Below are 22423 nucleotides of genomic sequence, written 5' to 3'. Positions count from 1 at the left end.
GAGCTCAAGAGCAAGTCAGAGTTTAGCTGTGACAAATAAAAATCACATATATGTGTACATACAGTTTGCAAAGCACTGACACTTTACTTGAGTCTGGAGACCACTCCACCTCATTTTAGGTGGAAATACCTTCCTCTACTACAATTATCTGACAGTTATAGTAAGTATATCATATAGTATTACTATTATTAGAGTTTAGACTAGCCAGCAGTATATGGAGTGCATTTCTGTGAAACCCATCCTTCCCACAATTAATACTTTTACTCTTTCTGCATTAATCATTTTGTATTTAACATTAAAGCACATGACTAGTTAATGTGAAAGCGGTTGCTTGTAGTGACAAACTCACAGAGAAATATCGCGTCTCATTGCTCTCCTCTCTCCTCAGCCCCGTTTCCAACAGCAGCGCTGATAAACCCACTGTATGCCACCTGCTATTAGTATCATACAGCAAACAGACAAAGTTAGCGAAGCTAGTGTTGGGTAAAGTTAATGTAGCAAGCAAAATATGTTTTTCTCAGGATAAAAGTTAATGGAGTACAAAACAGAGCTAAGAGGAGAGTGAATATTGGACTTACATTTGTCAAATTACCAAAACACAACTCTAGTGTGATGATAATATTGCTGCATGTCTGCTGGATTTGAAAGTATTGTACAATTTCTTGCTAACATGTTAGCCAATAGCTATCACTAACAGTGATATGTCAGGGCTGTGTGTCTGTCAGCATGTTTTGGAGTTCTTCTGCCCTCTAGTGGCCAAAGGTGAATACACATACATACATTATAAGTAAAAATAAAAAAGCATTAAAAGGAAAAGTTCTGTATTTAAAATTAGTAATAGTAAAGTAGTAATACTACAGTGTAAAAAATACTCTGTTACAAGTAAAAATCCTGCATTCAAAATCTTATAGTAAAAGTACAAAAGTATTAGCATAAACTTTTACTTAAAGCACCAAAAGTACTCATTATGCAGAATGGCCCATTTCAGAATAATGTAGGCTATATATTATATTACTGGATTATAATTATTGATTAATTAATGTGTTCATCACTTTAATGTTGCAGCTGTGTAAATGTGGAGCTAATTTTAATTACTACTGGGCAGCTTAACATATAATAATACATCATAATTTATTAGTTGATTTATATTTTGTATTAATAATCTGAATCTGCAAACTAAGTAAAGGTATCAAATACATGTAGTGGAGTAAAAAGCACAATATTTGCCTCCAAAATGTTGTCGAAGTAGGATAAGTAAAGTAGCATAAAATGGAAATACTCAAGTAAAGCACAAGTATCTCAGAAACTGTACTTAAGTAGCCTACAGTACTTGAGTAAATGTACTTAGTTACTTTCCACCACTGGCTACAACTGAGCCTAAACTCTCTGGGACTTTAAACTCTCCTCTCCAGCACCTTTATGCCCCACATTAGCCTTTAATCTTCTCAGCTGTTTATTGCAGTAAATGAAGGGTCTGAGTCCATGCAGGGGCCTCCTCCTCTTCCTCCTCCTCCTCCTCCTACTCTGTCCCCCCCTCTGAGAACGGGGAGCAGGAATATAGTGATGGGTGTATGTAGGCCAGTCATAGGCCTGCCTGTGCTGTGGCTTAAAAAGTTCAAGTCATTATTCTCCTCCTGCTCCTATTCAGACGAGATCCCGTTGGCTCATTGTTATTCTGCCCGAGTGACAGAAGAGAGAGCCAGAGAGAGGCAGACACAGAATGGGAGGCTGACTGTGGTTTCCAACGGCAGGGAGCTGGTTGTACTGGGCGGGGGTTAGTCGGTGGTGTTTCTGGACAGTTTTTGTTTTTTGCGGGCGTGAAGGCATGTCGGTAATCGGCTCAGTAATGAGGAGAGGTACTGAACGGCACCAGATATCTGACCCCGATTCCTGGGAGTAAAAGAGAGGCAGAGAGAGAAAGTGTGTGTGTGAGAGAGGGGGGAGAGGAGAGGCCATGTAAAAAAAGGGGTGGAGGGGAGTTGAGATTTAGTGCCCTGCTGGATGAAACAACCCCCCACTAACTAACGGAGAGGGAAAGTAGCCTAATAAGAAGAAAAGAGTGGGTGTTGTACTGTTCATTTAACACTCAAAGACACGCAGGAAGCCTTTATCGTTTCCCACAATGAGATCTGAAAAGGTATGTAACTTTTCTTTTTTTTTGAGCTGAATTATATGTTACTGTTTCACAAATGGAAGTGGAGCTGAGAGTTTGAGATCAACAGGTAGCTGTTACTGAGCTGCACTGTGTGGGCAAATGGCAGAGTCCATTCTTTTACTGAGGAAAAACATCCACTGTGTAGTTATCTTATTTAATCATGCTTATATTTATGGGCAAGCATGATGTATTTTACTTGTCCTTTTTTGGGGTTATTTTGCATTTGCCTCAGTAATTCAAAAGGCTTTGATGTAGTTGCTGAAATGAGATGAGATGGTGCGGAAGAAATAGCTCATTCAGCACTGGATTACTGTTTTAGCTGCAATGTTGCTCCATTAATTGATCTTTAGAGACATGCCAGAAGCAAATGCATGAATCTGGCTGCATTTCACCTTTAAAACAGGACAAGATACCTTCAAAACCACTAAAATGCACAATTATTTGTAAGTCTTGCATGAATCCTTTTAATTTCTTTTTTCTGTCATTTCTTGGGAATTAAAGTTTTGTAGTGACATTAGGGCTGCAACTATAAAATGTCAGAAAATAGTGAAAACTGTCTACAATTGTTTTTGTCCAACCACCAGTCCAAAACCCAAATATGTTTAGTTTCCTATCTCATAAAACAGAAAACAGCAAATCAGACATTTGAACTAGGGAAGTTTTGGCATTTTTGCTTGAAAATGTCCTTTTAATAGACTAATTGTTGCAGCTTTAAGTGATTTTTAATGCGATGTTTGCTTCCAAACCATTTGAAGACATTTAAAGAGGCCAAACCACATGAATGCACCTTCTGTATCAGTGTCTCAACCACCTGCAGACTGTTCCTGTTGCATCCTGAAACAAATAACACTTTATTTCTTAGAATTAAACCACACTAAACTGAGAATATAGACACATAAATGCTTAATCTAGCTTCAGTATTTCACTTCATCATTTTAAAGAATGTGCACACTTACAAAGCTCTTCAAACTAAATAAAAAAGACAAAGTTTGGACAAAGCTCCAACTTTTCTGTCTGCAGAACAGCAGACTATTACAGCTCCTCTGGCAAATTGCAGATTACACCAGGGTGGCCTTAATGAGCAAGAGTCTGGAAATGTTTTCTTTGTGTCATATACCATTAGTTGATCTGGGTCAACGTTTTCTCTGTAATCTCGCTGTGATAACAAAGGAGGGCTGCACAGGGAAAACCGAGTGAACATTTTTCCATTAAATCCAGACTGGAAATCCTTTGACCCCGGAGTAGTTCCCCCTTGATCGTCCTCTCAGCTAAGGAAACATGGTTGTCGCATGTTTGTTCAGTGCTCTGACACCTGTGACTTGGACTGGAGAAGCCCATTGTTCTTATCTGAAATGGTAGAACTTGTGTGGCACTCAAGTCTAGGAGAAATATTTGGGTTGCCGTAATGTTGTGAAGCGATAATGTAGTAACTGGCAGCTGAGACACAGAGGAGATGCATGTGAAAATAACACTGCTGCCCTCAGACAAAACCCAAGACGGTCTGACATCCTCGTCACTTGTTCTGATGGTTCAGTGGCCTTAACAGTCCTCTAGCGGATTTAAATCTCACACTGTCAGTCCATCGTAGAGAGAGTGACAGTCCTGAATAGTCACGTACAGATTCTTGTTTAGTAAATATGAGGTTCTGAAAGGATTTGTGCAGTGAAATCTTGTAGTTACTCCTTAACAGCAAGGAAGAAGGGAGGTTTTGTGTACACATGGACCAATACAAATGCCTGACACTTGTGGAGTTCCACGATTAATCGATTCATTGTTTTGTCTATAAAATACCAGCAAAACCCAAATATGTTCAGTTTAGTATAATTTATGACAAAGAAAAGCAGCATATTCTGACATATGAGAAGCTAGAAACAGTAAATGTTTGGCATTTTCATCAATAGTTGTCGATTAATTTCCTGTCGATCGACTAATAAACGAATCGTTTCAGCTCTTGCTTTTTTTGGCATTTCTGCTTTATTAGATAGTAGTAGAGAGAGACAGTAAAGGCAGGGGAGAGAGAGGGGATGACATACATCAAAGGGCCCGGGCCGGACTCAAACCCGGGCCGCTGCGGTAAGGACTCAGCCTTGATACACAGTACGCACTCTACCAGGTGAGCTACCGGGGCGCCCGTTTTGGGGTAAATTTTAAGAGTCACTGTGATCAATCATCACTAATTGCATGTATTTTTTTCTTCATCTTTTCTCTTTTAGGTGATTGCTGTCTGCTGTAAAGCTTAAGGCCCTGAACAACAGGAGGACAAGACAATACAAACGTACATAGTGGCAGGACGTAACCAAGAGAAGGAACATGTCTCGGACAGAAGAGGTCAACAAGATGACAGAAAATGTCTACAAGGTATGACTCTACTGTCTGTCTCATCTGCCCCAACAGTGAACCTCATAAAGATATGATCTGGTTTTGGTTTTGTTTGTCACATACATAATCATGAGTGTGTAGTGAAATGGTTAGACGTGTCCTGTTATTTGTGTGTATTGTTGCCAACAGGGGATTCTGGACCAGTTCAACCCCAGTCTGAAGAACTTTGTCACCATGGGGAAACACTATGAGAAAGCCCTGACAGGTCAGTCAAACACAGGCCTTTGATTTGTCCTCTTAGCTGAGTGAAGTGAAGTTATAAGTCACTGAATCACAGAACAGGATATTTTTCAGTTTTCCCTAAAATGCACTCTCTTCTTCAGGGGTAACTGTGGCAGCCAAAGGGTATTTCGATGCTCTGGTGAAACTCGGAGAACTGGCGAGCGACAGCCAAGGCTCCAAAGAGCTGGGTGAGTGGGCGACTGGTGGAAAAGGACTTAGTTGAGGAGAAAATAAAACAAAATTGGCGATGGCACCTAATAAAGTGAAGAGAGTTGACGTGACAGCTGGAGATAAGTTGAAAATAGTCTGCTGCATGTGTTGTGTGAGGGAGGAGATGAAGACAAGAGGGAATGAGGAAATGCAGAGAGAGAGGGAGGGAGAACAGAAAGAAAGGGAGAGAGTAGGGTCATTGTTGGGAGATTAACAACACCACATGATCTCATTGTAATGCTGAAAACAGCGGGGGAGGCAGGCAGGAGAGTCGGAGGGCGAGATGCCAGCCACCACATACTACAGCGCTCTGTGACCGAGGGAGGGACTCACAGCTGACCGACACTTTGAACATGAGAGTTTGTGTTAAAACAGCAAGTTTTATGACATTTTTACTGATGTGTCGTCTGTATGTGTTGTCCTGCATGTATGTTGATGTTAGTGGTGGAGCAGGAACTCAGATCCTTTACTTAAGTAAAAGTACTAATACCACACTATAAAAATACTCTGTTACACGTAAAGGTCCTGCATTGAAAATGTTACTTAAGTAAAAGTATGTGAGTATAATCAGGAAAATGTACTTAAAGCTGTGACTGTTATACTATTATATATTATATCATTAGATTATTTTTGCTCCTGCATTCATGTAAAAGCAGGATTTTACTGTTGTGTATAGGACTGCAACTATTGAATTATTTTCATTATGGATTAATCTGCTGATCATTTTCTCGATTAATCGATTGGTTGTTTGGTTTGTAAAAATTAAGAAAATAGTGAGAAATGCTTTCACAATTACCCAGAGGCCAAAGTGACACCTTCACTACCTAAAAATGATTAAAAATGAATTATTTAAATTAATTAAATTATAATAATTAAAAGGAAGAGCAGCAAATCCTCATATTTGAGAAGCTGAAACCATAAAATGTTTGTCGATGATGTCAAACGATTAATCAACTAATCGTCATCAATCATATGTTTTGTTTCCAAAAATCTTTATTTGTGAAGTAACTAGTAACTAAAGCTGTCAAATAATTGTAGTGAGGTAAAAAGTACAATATTTGAAATGTAGTGAAGTAGAAGTAGAAGTATAAAGTGGCATGAGAAGAAAAGACTCAAGTAAAGTACAAGTACATCAAATTTGTACTTAAGTACAGTACTTCAGTAAATGTATTTAGTTACATTCCACCACTGGTTGATGTTGATACTGTTGTAAACGGCGATAGTTTTTGCACTGTAACTAATAAAAGCAGCTGATTATGTTTTCAGTCTAAATCGTATATAATACTGATTGCCTTCACTGTTGTCCTGCGCTTCGCTGCTCCTCACAGGAGACACGCTGTTTCAGATGGCCGAGGTCCACAGACAGATTCAGGTGCAGCTGGAAGATGTGGTAAGACTGAGCTCAGCTGCTCTGCACAAAGTATTTCATGTTACAGACAAATAATGACATTGTGATCATGTGGCTGAATGTTGAAGTTATGATTTAAATTGTACATTCATTAAACATGGACACAGGGTTAGGGTTGAGGGGTTTTAGCAACCATTTAAAATATCATGTATATAAAATGTAAAACTGTATTAGTGGCCAGAAACAGTACCATTTTTAGAGTTAATTAAGAAAATATTAAATATTATTAAGTTTCTTCTTTGATGAATTGCGCCGAGACCTTTCATGTAGATGTCGCAGTGTCAGTATACTTTATTTAAAATGCTGCATATGAATCTTTTCATCAACAGTTGAAGCTGTTTCACTCTGAGCTGCTCGCCCAGTTGGAGCAGAAGCTGGAACTGGATATTAAATACCTCACAGTAAGTTAACAAAAAACATCCCACACTCAGTATATTGACAAAACTTCTATTCACTTTTGATAAATTGGGAGAAAAGCAATGATTAAAATAGTTAGTTTCAATAGTGGAAATTATTGAATAAAGTATGGAAAATATATAAGAATAATTGTGTAAAATACAGATTAATGGTAAAAACATATTCACCTTGATAAATAAAAGTGGACTAAGTGGGTTTTGGACAACCACACTAAAATCTTAAATATTAGCTCTATCAAACCTTGTTTCATCCAACACTTATAACAAATCTGAATAGAATAAATCTGACTTTCCTCTCAGGCCACTCTAAAGAAGTATCAGAGTGAGCGGAGGTCTAAATCGGAGTCTATCGAGCGCTGCCAGTCCCAGCTGAAGAAACTCCGCAGGAAGAGCCAGGGCAGTCGTCACCCAAACAAATATGGAGACAGAGAGATGCAGGTAAGTGAAGCCCAGAGCTCCACATGGGTGGTGGTAAAAATACATGTAAAATACTCAAGTACTAAGTTAAGCTAAAGTTAGTAAGACACGGTGACCTCTTTCATTTGAGGAAAAAAACCTCTCCAACCTCATGGATCCTAAATATCTCACCCAGCATTACAGCAGATTAAAAAGCACAGTGTGTGAGCGTTTGTGTGAGAAATAGGCCACTGTGAATAAGATTAAAGAACAATCTTCCTCAGCTGATTTTTCAGAAAACAAGCAATTTAGCGCACAAGCCGTTACTGGAAGAGATATGAATGATATAAGAGGGTGAAAAGATTTAGCCACTTGGAGAGTAAAAATGAGAAATCAAAGGGGAGGGGGATGGTTTTGTTGGAAGAAATGGTCACCAAGGAAGCAAAGGGCAGTGCTTCATGATTTGGATTTTGTTATCATTGTGCAACAAGCTGGATATGATGTCACATATTCCTCCAGGTCTCTCTGTTGTTCCTCTCTCTTTACAATGTGCATTAAAGGTCACTCCGTCCTTTGAGTACTACGCATGTGATTGTGAATGCAGGACCGTGTGTGCATGTGTAAGCATGTTCAGCTTTGCAGTGAAATCTCTCTGACTTTTTCTTCAGTTTGTGGAGTTGATGAGTCGTCGCCAAGGCGAGCTGGATGCACTGGTTGCCACGGGTTACAAGTCCGCGCTCACCGAGGAAAGGAGACGATATTGCTTCCTGGTGGACAGACAGTGTTGTGTTACCAAACTGCTTATTAACTACCACTCCAAGGTGATCTGTTCACATTTACTTATTTATTTAGCTAGTTAACATTTCAGCTTTCTTACGCTGAGATTTTGAAATCCAGATGAATTGAGTGGTTGGTCTCACTGTTCAAATTAAGTCTTCAAGTCCCATGAAAGGACTAAAATCAACAATTAATTTATCCCAACAAGTATGTGTAATCAGACCCTGATTTAGCTTATTCCTCTGTGCCATAGATAGTCATTGTTGTCCAAAAATTACTAAAAACACATAACTGGGCCACACTGTTGCACTGGGTGACATGGGCAGTGAACATTACAATGAACATGGGCACTGTAGTTTATTTTGCATCGATCCCACATGTGTCGTCCTGCTGCTGTTAATACTCACTAGATCCCAGTATGTGTATTAATCTGTACCTGAAAATAGTCCCCAACAAATGCACTATGTTCTCCTGTTTGAGTTACACTTTGCTGAAAACTAAAGTGCCAAGCTGTTTTAGGAATTACTGAGCCATTTTATAGAAATGGAACTTAATACTTAATACTACTTTTAAAGATTTACATCTTCAATAGCAATGAATGGACTTGGGGCTGAGAGCCACAGACCGGGTAGGGAAGTTGGAAAGTATTGTGACCAATGCATTGTACATTTTTGGTCTGTTCAGGGATGAGTTGACAATAGCAAAAAAAGCATTATCCTTTAACAGTGTTGTGATTTTCTCTTTTTGTGCTTTTGAATGTAATCCAGGTGAGAGAGCTTCTGTCGCAGAAACTGTCATCTTGGCAGCAGTCATGTTCTCAGCCCACAAAACTCCCAGAGCGCGCTCTAAACCTGCTGCGTCACACTGCGCCTCAAAGCTCAGGGGCTGCTGGGATAGCCGAGGTCCTCCGCCACACCAAGCTGGGCTCTGCTCAGCCAGAACAGGTCTGATCATTTTTATTTATACTGTGTCAGATGTTTGATGTGTACTTATGAGTTTAGCGTTTTAGAAAGTTCTTAATCTCAGCTGCACTGTGGTTGGTTTCCACAGAAGGATTACATGGTGGGCTGATATTTTGAAACCCTTTCAAAACCTCACTGGATAAACTCAGACATGTATGGTGATGGTCAAGCACAAAAACAAGTCTGTTATTAGTTGTTCCTGGCAGAGGTGGGACAAAGTCATTGTTTTGCAAGTCACAAGTAACTCAAGTCTTGGCTATGAAGTTCAGAGTCAAGTCCCAAATCAAGTCACAAGTCCTTAACTTTTTGATTTGTGTCCTAAACTAGTCATTATAGAACAGGGGGAAGCTAACTTTACTGCTGGCCACCCATCAATGACAGATATGTAGCTAAGACATTGCTGATTGTTTACTGATTTTAAAAGACAACATTTAGGCTAATAAAATCTTGGATGCATAGTCTGTAAGTCTTTCCAAGTCAAAAGTCCAAGTGAAGTCACATGTCATTGGTGTTAAAGTCAAACTCAGAGTGACAAAGTCCTTTTTCTATTTGCCAAGTCGAGTCTAAAGTCACCAGATTCATGACTCGAGTCCACACCTCTTGTACCCAGAAATTCAACAACTTAGAAACTTTAATAAGACATTGACAATATTAGAGTTTTAATAGTGACTTGTAATTTCTGGTAGTTAACAGTATCTGTCCTTGGTTTTTCAGAGGCTCTCTGTTCAAGAAGTCCCTCCTCTGTTGAATGGAGACTCCAGTCGCTCCCAGCAGCAACGCTCGCTCCCCTCCTCCTCCCAGAGTGAAACCTGTCCCCCTCAGGGCTCCCCCCAGACTTTCCGCTCTGTCTCCGCTGGAGGAGCTGCTGGAGGTTCATCACGAGGAGCGTCTCCTCAGCACGCCAGCACACCCCTCAGTGCATCAGCCAGCCCCCTCCCTGACAGCAGCGCCAGCGGCAGCACCAGCCCCGTTTCATCCACTCCCACCACTACTGGCAGCTCGGCCCAGCAAAGCTCTCTCCTCCTGGCAACCAACACATCCAACCTCTCCCCGTGTCTCATCCCCTCCACGGTGATGTCGCTCAGCCAGATCTCCCCGGCCAGTGGCTCCTTGCAAGGCATGACCCTCCCCATCCCCCACAGTGCTCCTCACAGTCCTCCACTGCCCCACAGTGCTCCTCTCTCCAGGGCCATGACTCCTGTGCAGTTACTGCACCAACAGGTGGGACCAGGAGGGAGCAACACTTCATCACCATCACACAATCCCTGGGTGCTGAAGACCACTGAGATGTGTGCAACAGCAACTCTTCCACTGCCGAGGAGACCTGTCAGTGAAATGAGGCTGGGTGGCTTTCAGGGTACGATGTGATGAGTCTCCTCTGTATGTTTGAGTGTCTCCATCCCCATTCCTAAAGTTGTAATCCTGAAGACTTTAGTCCTTGGTGATTTGACGACACCCGTGGTTACTGCGGTAACAGCAAGTGCGGAGCAAACACTACGTTGTCAGAAATACAGCAGAAGAGGTGGTGTATCTGTTTACAGTGCAGCCAAACAAACTCACGCTGTTTTAATAAACAATTCCATCACAAACCACAATCTTCATGCTGTGCATGTTATAGGTAGTATTCGACAACAGCAGCAGAGCACAGTTAAAGGAGTTGGTTACATTGCTGAGTAGTTGGCCTGCAGCTCTTCATCTAACCACTCACTGTGGCTGCTCCTTGTTGCTCCATTACTTCCTAAAATATTTACAACTGATCTGCTGACAAAAAATACTTTTAATGTGAAGCAGCAGCAGGAAATGTTGTGTTTGCATTAACAGTAACTTAATACAGCTCTGGCAGTCAAGCTGATATCAGTGAAATTACAGTAACACTGGATTACATGCATGCATCATTTCAAATCCCTCCTGTGTAGGCTGGCAATTTGAATTCAGCGCAGGACTGACGGATTCCGCCATTAACAATGAAAACTACTATACTGTATATAGCGATTATCACTGAATATAAATGGTTGCAGTTTTATGTTATAAATACATTGAATGGCTTGACTTAATGAAAATCTTTTTTCTATTTCTCCTCTACCTAGGCTCCAGTCTCCCCAGGATGCTACCTTTATCTGGACCTACACGTGTGGAAGCCATGTTCCCTCACACTCCTGGAGCGTTAGAGGGCGGCGGCATGGGGGGCGGAGCTTGCTTACTACACTTCCAACCTGGTGACAACATCACCCTGCTCATCTCTGAGCCCAGAGACGGGTGGCACTACGGTCAAAATGAACGAACTGGACGGTAAAGCTTTACAACTCACACACTGATGTAGAATTTGCTGAAATGTACAGCACAAGAGAGAAAACCACTGAATGATCTGCTGTATAACTTGAAAGGGCCTTGTAATGTTTAGCATTGTTATAATGCACAAAATTAGAAGACTCTGAAATGTCTCAATGCCATAAGACAAGGCTGAATGAAGTTGGTTCTGGCTGGAATGTCAAGATTATGTTCAGACGTCAAGAAACCAAAACAAGTCAGGGACACCACTTCCCCGTAACCTTGTGCTCCTTTCTAGCTTACTGTAAGTAGAACATCTTTTTCTTTCTTAGTGCAAGCTTCTCACTGGCACCAGGTTAACAAATATATTCATATAAGACGATATGATAAGAGAGTTTTCTTCATCACACACACCCCTGTCTTGCTGCTCTCATTTTATTATTCAGCAGTAGTCACATATAAAATTTTCCTTCACAGGAAAGGCTGGTTCCCTTTCTCCTACACTCAGCCACACCACAGTAAGATGGATCACCTCGAGAGGTAAGTCAAAGCAGAACAAACACAGTAATCTGCGGGTTTTAAGGTTCTTGATGAACTTTGTCACTGTTAATGAAAGAGATACCTCCTTCACTTCCCTTTAGGGGTTTTACAACTCAGTATATCAGCAATACAAAAAGTAGGAAAAGGAGGAAGTTATAACATTGGTTGATTCACTGAGAAAACTTAATGGGTCATTTTCATGTTGAAACTTATATGACACCCTTCCCTTTTCCATCTGTATTCTCAATAAATCAAAACATCTTTCATGCCAGACACACAGAAAAGTGCACAGGAGCTCATAAACTGCAGAATGATACTTACAGTCTTTCCACCACCCTTTCCCAACACATTCATTTTGCTCTCCAACACCAACAGCATTGTTGATAAATTAACACAAAACCAACGTCTCTCAACTCTCATCATGTTTCCTTTGTCTTTTTTCTTATATACGCTTTCCTCTCTGTCTGTGACCTTCCCTTTAGCTCCCTCTTCTTATCTAAGGCTAACAGCACCAGTACGGGCCAGCTCGACAAGCTAGTGTCTCCAGGTTTCCCAGCCCTCACCCCTGAATCAGAGGAGGAGCGCTCCCTTCCTCCCCAGAGGGTCAGCACTTTCCGCCCGCGCCCGTACAGCATGGCCGACAGCAACAAGGTCAGAAACATGAAACCTTTGGGAGGAGTTCAAGAGTAAAAGAGTGAATCTGTTCTCCCAACTGACCCTCGCTGTTAATGGAAGAGATACAGATGCTTCCTAATAGAAAAAATATCCTCGTAATATTACTATTCTTTATGTTACAGATCACCTCAGAATTGGTCTCTCCACCACCCTCCCCAACCAGGTAACTTTTAGCAGGTGCTCTGTGTGTGTCATTAAAGGGGCATGCCACCAATTCTATATGTCCATTTCAATTTACTAGTCACATTACTCTGATAAGTGACTGATCACTTGAGCAATCTTGGGTTGGGCTTAAAGATCACACATTTTTAACACAAAGCCTGCGTTACAAACCAGGAGTGTGGAGTTTGAAAGGATCCATTGATTTTGGCGCTTGGCCATCAATTTTGACCATTCTTTTTAAGCCAAGCTAGCGGCGTGGCTCTAGGGATGCAATGTCGGTCTGTCAGTCGGTCCACCACTTTGGTCTAAAATAAAATATCTCAACAACTATTAGATGGGTCGCCATGAAATTTTTTACAGACCCTAATGGTGCCCAGAGGATGACTCCTAATGACGTTGGTGACTTTTCATCTTGCCCCGTCACCAATTACATGCAAAACTAATGACATTCCCATTGGCATGCTAACATGCTAAAGCAAGATGGTGAACATGCTAACCATTATACCTGCTCAACATCAGCATTGTCATTGTGAGCATGTTAGCATGCTGACGTTAGCATTTAGCCCAAAGCACGCTGTGCCTAAATGCATCCTCAAAGAGCAGCTAGCATGGCTATAGACTATTTATTCTTGTTTTTTTATCTGTTTCTTACATTTCCCACCACTGTATGTACAATACTAACTTGCTGGAGCACCTCTTTAATCGCCAGTTTATGTAATGTGTGATTGTCATAGCTTTCATTTTTATCGTTTCCTCCTTTCAGGCTCAATCCATTTGCCCACGTCCGACTCAGAAGAACTGTCACCAACGATCGCTCAGCTCCCATCATTGAGTGAGAGTTTTATTCCCACAGTAGCAGCAATCCTGTTCTCTGTGGTTTGTCAGTCCATCAAACCTCAGGTTGAATCCTGGAAATCCTCTTTTGAATTTACTTGTACTTTACTCTGGATGTTCTTTTTTGCAAATTAATCAAATACAAATTGTGTTTCGTGTGCAGGAATAGAACATTTGTAAAGCAAAGTATGAAAGGTTCATGTGTCAAGACTAATCTGTTATAAATAAGATTACAGTCCATTCAATTTTGAAGTAGTTCATAGGAAAAAAGTAGAAACAAGACCACTATAATATCTGAAAATTCAGTTTGAGTGGAATGTGGGCATTAAAGTAAAATCTAGGCTAGTTTTTATTAAACAGAAGTAAGGTGTTTGGCTGTACTTAGCTTAGTGTTTGAGATCGACATACTGTATCTTGCTCGTCCAGAATAACTAACATTTTTAGGTTTTTCCTGGCCTATGAAAGATGCCTCTTATTTCTCTTACTGTTTTACAGTGCAATTATTTCTCAAAGTAACCCTTAATATCTAGTGTTGTGTTGTTTTTGTGCCATATTCAGAAAAGTGGCATTTGTCGGGCTGATTTAGGGACTGGCTCCTAATAGCAGGTTGTGAACTTTCATCTTCACTGTAATGAAGTGTTATGGAAAGAGGACAGGCTCCTACTCTAAAAGTGCTATTACGATATTATATTTTTTAGAAAAGCTGCCAGATTGTTGCATTTTCTTGGTTTCATAAAGGTGAACTTTAAAATGTAGTCAAAGTGTCCTTTCTATTTTAAAACATGGTTGATTGGTTGAGAGAGACTTGGCATATTTTAATGAAATTGGCACACTGAGTGTAATTTTTACCTTGAAATGACTGAACATGGGCAATGCTGTTTGAGTGTTATATCAGTTATAGCTTATGTTCATGTTAACACTACACATTCTGCTGCTGTAAAGTTATATATTGGTATTTTATGAATGTAGATTTTTGAATTAGTTTAACTCTTTACCTGAACTCAAAATACATACAAAAATTTGATTATTCAAATGATTGATGAATGAGACTTGTTAGTTTCTCAGTGGAATACTTATTTAATACGGAGCAAGTCATACAAAACAAAAAACAGAAAAGCTTATGAGCTTCACACTGTGACAGTTAATAGTTGAACATTTGGACGGTGTTATTATTGAAAGAAGTGTTTTTCTTTAGAAAGTAGCATGTTGTGGAGGGTTCAAAGTGTTAAGAATGAGAGATTTGCGTGCTTAGTCTTTGGATTTGCTGTCTTCTTGATTACTTTTCAGTCCCAAATCTAAAGCTAGACAACATCTAGGCTAGTTGATTGTAGTCATAAGTTTACCAGTCAGACTGAGCAGAATCTTCAAGAGAGATGTGAAAGCCAAGACAGACGATAGGATTAAGTTTTAATGGGGGAACGTATCCATGAAAGTGATGAAGAAAGCATATGGGAAGTTGACCAACGTCTGAGCAAGTGTTTATGGTAAACTAGAGATATCCAAAGTAATATTCTGTAGCTCTGTAGTCGCCTCAAGAAAACTGTGGTTTAAAGGCGAAACTTTGTATGTGTGCAAACTGAAATGGTTTATGTTCCTGTTGTAATTGAGTTTCTGTGATCTTTTAGCACCTTGAAGATTCAAGATATCAAGATATCAACCACAAGGGTTGTAGTAAATCATTTCTAACAGCATATATATTACTTTGAGTAGTATGACATCATTAATAAAGGTGACAGTAAAATGATAGCGCTAATGCTTATTCATGCTTGTAAATAGTACTTAAAACATTGATTGTATGACTTTTATTTGACTTCTTTTTATAATGATATTTCACTTTGGTAGAACATTTTGACTTTGTAGAAGCTGCAGAAGCAGTAAACCTCCAATACTAGAACCCCGGCTTATCTGTCTGTTGTGGTATTCAAACTTTTCTCTCGAACTGTGAACAGGTGCACACATTGAAAATACAGAATGACTTATTATTCACCTGCATAGGTCTGAATGTGTTTTAAACTGAGATTATTGATTCATCTAGACTCAAATCTTTGAGTAACTGGTGGCTGTTGTAGTGGCCAGTATTAATGTTCCATTAATAAGTGATACAGTGAAAAATATTATAAAACAAATAATATTGTGCATTAATGAAAAGTGAGCAAACATTAGGGTGTATAAATGATTGATACAGAGAAATAATGTAGTATATGTACAACATGGAAATATATCTGAAGTGTGAAATGTGCTGTAAGAAATACATGGGAAGTTTATTAAAAATATAAATCTTATAAATATGTAACAAGAAATGTATGGCAAAATGAACAGACACATTTACAGCTCTACAGGAAATTGTACGTGTGCACAGAAAGTATATGTGTATCTGTCTAAAAGACACTTTGTCAGCTGTCCTCTTATCACGACTGCAGATGGAGGCACCGCATGTACAGCAGAAAGCTAATGTGCTCAAATATGTTTGTTACCGCTTGGTTGCAAAAACACTGCCACTAAAAACATAAACTTATCCAAAGTCCAAAACTCTTCTTCCAAAGTGAAGTATTGTTTTAACCTTGCACACCCATTTTATAGTTTACAGTTCCTTGGTTCTGTAAAAAACATGAAGCAACGTAAACAGACCGTCAGTCTGTTCTCTGAGTTGCATTGACATGAAATCCTGGTGACTGCAGACGATATATTATTATGATGATGAATACTGCAGAGGAAGACATTCTTTACCTGAAACACTGAATATTGACGTGTTGTGAAATAAAAGTTCTATGAAAGAAATCTTTGTCCACTGTTACTCTGTATGTATGACTTGTAAAAACAACTGAGCTTTTTGTATATATTTTCAAATGTGTATTTACAGTATTATTGCAAAATATCACATATATCCAAAGTGGATGTGTTAAAAAGCCTCTGAAGTGGCACGGGCATCTTACAGAATAATCCTCAGTCGCATATTTTAACTGTAGCAGCTGGGTCTTCATTTTAAAGGGTTTCATGCAGCACTGCTCCACTTATTGTTTTGCTACCTTTTGTACTCATGCAAGTAGAATAATGCTGGTATGAAACAAGGAATTCAGTTTTAAACAGCTTTGCCAAGTTAAGCCTCTTCTGAAGGATCAGGGTTGTGTTGAAGCTTAGTTTCAAAACTCTTATGATCTGCTCTGGAAAATCAAACAGAAGTTTTAACACTTGAGTCATGTATTCTGACAGAATAATTTGATATGTTTCACATTTAAGGGTGTTCTTGAGATGGTGGTCTACCAACCAAGCATTTGTCTTAGAGTTGAAAGTCAAAAAGATTTCATGCAAATGTCTCTAAAAGGTTTAAAGACAGGCGTGTGAAAAAAATTCAGACTTAAGTTTTTAGCTTCATGTTAAAATTTCAACAGCCTAGGTGGGGCAAATTATAGTGAAGTTACAATTTCGAACAACTTTTAAAAAAAAAAAATGTAAACAAACCATTGACATTTGACACTGACAAGTCCAAATCACACAACACTGTTAGAGGGTATAATCTTAAGCTTTGTTCAACTAAGGCAATTAGACTAAGAAAATATTTTCAGAAATGTTCATGTAATGTTATAATGTACTAATAATCCAAATGTATTGAATGTATCCAAAACAAAAACAATGTGGCACAAAAGTAGAATTAAATAGATAATCTTTATTGTGGGACATTGACAAGGGGAGCAGACATGCAGACACATATGAACAAGAGGAAGTGTTGATCGTGAGAATGTGAAATTACAGCTTTTTAAGCCATTCCAAGTTGTTTCCTTTTGGTTCACATGGATGGGCGGGGACATCGGCCATGTTTCCATCATCTCGCACAGGGACTGCATGGGGAAAGTAAGGAAAGGAAGCTTTAATTTTTGATTAAACAGGTGTTGAAGTAAATGGTTGAAATACCCAGAGCTGTTTCACTTGTGTCAGCATTGTGTAGACAAGAGTCTTTCAGTGACACTCAAATACAACCTGCTGTATAATGATCAGCAGCAGTGTTTACCTGGGTAGTTGAATGGCACAGCTGAATTGATCATTCCTGTATACTTTGTGATGGGGCTGATGAATGGAAGAGCAACACCTGAGGAAATAAAAGTTTTATTTACTTTACATACAATATGTTAATTACACTTTATATTGTACATTGTGTCTACAAAAAGTCACTGGTTAAGGCCCCCACAACAGCTCATATAGAAGCAAAGACCACAGAGAGGGAGAGAGAGAGAGAGACACACCTTACTTCCATACATTATTATACATTTGCATACGTTCCCAGCAGACCCCTGACATACCCTGGTGCTGACCACTTCCAGCAACTACACATAAAAAGGCTAGAATAAAAAGGTATTAAGAGGCAGCATTTGGTCATTGAAGGTCTCACCCTTGGAACAGGGGACTCTGAATATGTAAAGACATCTCAAGACAGTCACTTTTGAGGTGCTTTCGGTCTTCTTTTATCTAACCTTATCATTTCACCCTCAGATATACTATTTTGTTGCTTTTAGTAACATAATAGTAGTGACATAATATATGTTCTCAGGTAGATATGATCTCGTGCTGTGGCTTTTGGCTAAATTTAACTTAAAATTAATTTAAATTGAGACTGAACTGAAGACAGTTGAGGTAAAGTATGCCAGTGGATTCTTATGGGGCCCATTATTTGGGATACCGGTAATTCTCTCTTTCACATTAAAAAACATTAAAAGGATTTATTGACATGGCCATAATCAAATCTCCAAAGCAAGTTGTACAGTGTTGTGCTCTCTTTCTATCTCACACATTTCTGAGCTAAATGTAGGAGGCTAGTTACTGACCTGTCAGTCCAATAACACAGGAGACCAGGATAACAGGCTCCTTGTTCCATGCATTCTTTAGGAACGCTCCGATTCCTACAGAAAAACAAACAGGGCAGGTTAAAATCCTCCAAAGCTGACAGTCAACCAACGGTTAGCTAACGTTAGCCACCGCTAGCAACACAGCCAAGGTCACGTTTTACGTTTTATTTCGAATGGATATCATTGTGTTAAACTAACTCTAAAGCCTAGTTAGCGTAATTGCGAATGCTTAAAGTATTTATTTATGCTATCTGGTGGTCTTATTAAAGCCAATTTCACTGGATAGATGTACAAAAGATGACAAGATATTCACATACCCGCCATGTTGTCTTGTGTAGTTTCAACCGAGCGGGTACTTATGGGAAATGTAGTAACGACTAAACCGACGTATAATTTCTGCGCCCGTCGCTTAAAAACATTAGCTTATCGAGAAGAATATGAAAGAGGAGCTACCCTTGCTTTAATTTTAGCTAAGTATATGTGTAGTTAGTATATAGTATATGTTAGTAAACGCTCTTAAAGACTAATACACAGTCTATAGAGTAGACTGACTTTATGAAACAGTTTGCAGTGAAACTTTTAAACCGCAGGACAAACACACACAGCTGCTGCTGAGCAGACACCAGAGTTTTGGGACTTTTCATTCACAAATGTAAGTACTGGGTAGATTAATAGCATGTTGCCTAGTATGACAGTCCGTCATTGATGATACCAGGGCTCTATATAACGATTATTGTCAGTATAACTCGAATTTACTCGATAAAACGTCGCTGATATTTAACACGTTACCACAGTAGAAATGAATGTATTTAGTTGTCTAAACAATGTGACCAGCAGCCAAAAGTATTCAGTATTTTTGTTTGATAAATCCCTTAAAATTAAAACCTAAAATTTATATGTATAATTTTTCGGTTGAATGACACATACTGTCAGTGTATAAATTATTTTATAAAAAAGGTTTTCATAAAAACACAGATTCTTCTCTGTCTTCCTGTCCAGATGATGGAGGATTTCTCCGGTTTGGCTCTGCCTCCTCTGTTTGGAGGACACATCCTGGAAGCAGAGCTGGAGCCTGGTGGTGTGGAGCTGGGACCAGGAGAGGTAACGTTAATGTTAATGATCATGGTAATGTAGCTCAGTGGGTGCAGCAAGAATCTGCTGGGGTTGAATGTAATTTCCGACTGGTATTGTATGCATTAATGACATGGAAAGGTATTTAAAGTCAAAGTAGGTAATGAGTTAATGATAATGCCATCATTATCATCAAATATAGATATCTCTAATATGTATTTTCTGAGCACCAATAATATTGCTATGATATTAAGCAACACAACTTTATTGTAATAGATTCAGCAACTGAAATGTTATTTTTGTGACAACGTTTCCATTTGAAACACAGACGGTCAAACACAAAAGAGAAACAAGAGTTTTCCTCTCCAGGTGGAGCTCGGCCCAGGAGGCAATGAGTTGCTGGAGAGTACAGCACAAGAGGATGAAGAGAGAAGAGCTCTTGATAAGAGGAAATATCTGGCTCTGAGCAGGAGATGTAAAGAAATTGAACAGGTGTGTGCAAGCTTGCATATGCATGCATATATGTGTGTTATTCTGCACACACTTCCTGCCTGTGTGTCTTGTGAGATATGAAAATGGGTTATATTTATGTTTATTGTTCATTCAGTTACTGAATTCCCACATAATCTCTAGTTATGTACTTTTTTCAAACCAACATTAATTTCTGATATATTTTCAACCATATCAGCTGATTTTATTGTAGGACTGCAAATGCCTTTCACAATATGATTATTTTTAATAAAGACTGTGATACTTTCAGATGATTTAGTTGCTTTTCTTTCTCTATTAAGTGACATATGTCTAGAAAGATATCCCTAAATTTCCAATTCAAACAATCAAATATTGGGCTAATACAGATATTACTTTTTAAAGCTCATATTAGCCAAGTATGATGGCCTATTTGTAATCATTTCCTCCCTCCCCACCCTGTAATCACTTCCAAATGTATCTTTTTCAGGTGAATCAGAAGATTCTTGGTCGCCTTCACCAAGTACAAAGAATTACACGGCGCTTGAAGAAAGAGAGGCGGTACAGTAATTAAATTTTCTGTACATTTTCTGAGACGTTTCCCACTTGATGGGCCATCTGAAGATTATGTTAATCTTACAGGTTTCTCATGAAGACTTTAGATGCTCATGGGGATGACTACAGAAACACCCAGCTCACTATACTTCTAGAGGTGAGAATTAGATGGACAGGTGGCTGTATGTGACACATTTAAAAGAAGAAAATAATGCACTTATCAGCCTGTTTTTTGAAAATAATTATCAAGCAGCTCAAATAATTTTTTCATAGTCTTTTATGCCATGATATTAGTAGTGGGATGGAAGAAAATTTGTCCCGTAGAGATGCTGTGGGTCATTTCTGATGTGTTCAGAAATCTGCATGTCCACCTGTCAACTGCCCTGTCCCAATGATATGTCAGTATCATTGGGATCAGTACCCATCAGTACCCATCTGCTCTGGCATAAAACCATAATTTTTTCAGTCAGCATGATGTGAACCTATGCTAATTTTAGCATTAGCTCTTTATGTGAATGGGCCAAGTTGGCACAATAACAATAGGCTTAGTATACAAAAGTTACATATTTAATTTTAGTATTTTCTCAGTCCTAACTGCCGGTCTATGACCCACCTGATGCACAAGAAACCTGAAGGACCCATGGAGTAAGGGTTAATTTCACTAAATTCAGGCCTGATAAAATTATACTAATTAATTAATTATACTATTTTACTATAGCAGTTGACCATGGGTGGATTAACCTGTTATGGGGCCTCAAAAATTTAGGCCCCTATTGACTGGAAAATGAAGCATGTGAGCACAATATAAACTAAAATAATGAAGGTCTTTAATCTAGATTTTGACACAGGACCCTTCTACAAGACAGGGCCACAGATTAGGTAATAATGCAGGACTCGCTTTAGTTGATATTGTATATGAGTTCAGATGACCAAAACCCAATACACACACAGTTAATCTGGGGCTTTGAGTCCTCTGAGGATCCCAGGGCAGTTGCCCAGCCTGTCTGCTGTTTGATGTATATAAATAAATATAATCAAGTTCGTTTTTAATGCCGTTACATTTACATTTTTCACCTGTTCTTGTTTCAGGATGAGCCTGGAGCCCATTTAGATACTGCTGATGGAGTGGAGGATGACCGGCTCAATGGTGTGTCTGGTTCCACTTCGTCTGCAGCGTTGCATCACGCTGCTGGACCAAAGAAGAGGAGGCACCGAATTCCACGACAAGAGAAGGATAAAGACCAACAGGTAGGGGAAGAAGTGGACTGCTGTTGTCCATTCAAGTATATTAAATACATTGATCAGTTTCTTACAGTGCTCCGTGTCTTGTCGTGTGTGTATGTGTGATTTGGATGAACATGTAGTTTTGGATGCATTAATGGGTGGTCAAGAATGCCGATAGGTTTCATTAATGTAAACATTCAGAATAACTGATTTTCTTCTTTTCCCAGACCGAACCAGACATGTCAGTGTTGGCAGAGACACAGTTTGGAGAAATGCCCAGCCCAACTTCTCTGTCTCACTGATCGTTACACTGCCTTGGATGATAAAGGAGCACCCAGTTGTTATTTTTTTACTGTTCAGTAGATACGCTGCCTCTCTTCAGCCAGCTTTTGCACTGTTTGTAGTTTTACTTGAACATTGTGAACAGACGGAATTCATGTAAGGTGAAATGAGATGTTATTCACCTGGTACATACAGTCTATACATTTGTTTTGTATATAGTATTTTCTGTAGTCATATTTTGTACTAAGAGTTGATGACAACACATAATTATGACCAGTGTGCACACTGTCATTGACAACCTTGTCTGGTAAATGTCTGGCAACCCAGATGCAATTATCGTAGGGTAGAAACCTGTGTTATTTTTGGCTTTCACAATACATTCTTGGATACTATGAATGATTTTATGGTTCATGATTTTATCTCAGTAAGAGTCATGATCAGTATTAAAGTATCGCAGACTGCTAATTGGTTCTTAGGCTGTATTATTTTTATTTTAAAGTTTTTAAATGAATGTTTTTAACTTTTAAACGCTTTAATGTGTTTAGAAAGGGCTGGTGTATGTATTTTATTATGTTTGATGG

The 22423-nt window shown here is 39.1% G+C and overlaps 3 protein-coding genes across 4 annotated transcripts; 2 read left to right on the top strand and 1 right to left on the bottom strand.

Annotated features, from left to right (window-relative positions):
- The first annotated feature begins 1596 nt into the window (after positions 1-1596).
- Positions 1597-16182, top strand: zgc:158689 (uncharacterized protein LOC791177 homolog). Of its 2 annotated transcripts, XM_044206917.1 has the most exons (16): positions 1597-2137; positions 4137-4268; positions 4369-4513; positions 4664-4739; positions 4858-4944; positions 6295-6356; positions 6704-6775; positions 7091-7228; positions 7855-8007; positions 8731-8907; positions 9640-10282; positions 11013-11214; positions 11671-11733; positions 12216-12384; positions 12531-12571; positions 13334-16182. In XM_044206917.1, the coding sequence occupies exons 3-16, from the start codon at positions 4466-4468 to the stop codon at positions 13404-13406; spliced, it is 2004 nt and encodes a 667-aa protein (XP_044062852.1). In that variant the 5' UTR covers positions 1597-2137; positions 4137-4268; positions 4369-4465; the 3' UTR covers positions 13407-16182. The 2 variants fall into 2 exon arrangements, with proteins under 2 accessions (XP_044062852.1, XP_044062851.1); XM_044206916.1 differs by lacking the exon at positions 4137-4268 and having other exon boundaries at positions 1598-2137.
- An 866-nt stretch (positions 16183-17048) lies between these two features.
- ndufa3 (NADH:ubiquinone oxidoreductase subunit A3) lies at positions 17049-18693 on the bottom strand. Its single transcript, XM_044206920.1, has 4 exons — positions 18560-18693; positions 18222-18296; positions 17411-17488; positions 17049-17240 (listed from the first exon to the last, which is right to left on the bottom strand). The coding sequence occupies exons 1-4, from the start codon at positions 18564-18566 to the stop codon at positions 17149-17151; spliced, it is 252 nt and encodes an 83-aa protein (XP_044062855.1). The 5' UTR covers positions 18567-18693; the 3' UTR covers positions 17049-17148.
- A 59-nt stretch (positions 18694-18752) lies between these two features.
- tfpt (TCF3 (E2A) fusion partner) lies at positions 18753-22347 on the top strand. The gene is made up of 7 exons (XM_044206919.1): positions 18753-18894; positions 19242-19343; positions 19683-19805; positions 20272-20342; positions 20424-20493; positions 21426-21584; positions 21788-22347. The coding sequence occupies exons 2-7, from the start codon at positions 19242-19244 to the stop codon at positions 21860-21862; spliced, it is 600 nt and encodes a 199-aa protein (XP_044062854.1). The 5' UTR covers positions 18753-18894; the 3' UTR covers positions 21863-22347.
- Positions 22348-22423: the final 76 nt, after the last annotated feature.

The sequence above is a fragment of the Siniperca chuatsi genome, linkage group LG9 (assembly GCF_020085105.1).
Source record: "Siniperca chuatsi isolate FFG_IHB_CAS linkage group LG9, ASM2008510v1, whole genome shotgun sequence".
Taxonomy (NCBI): Eukaryota; Metazoa; Chordata; class Actinopteri; order Centrarchiformes; family Sinipercidae; genus Siniperca; species Siniperca chuatsi.
The sequence above is the reverse complement of the archived record's forward strand: the minus strand, read 5'-3'. Positions and strand labels throughout refer to the sequence as shown.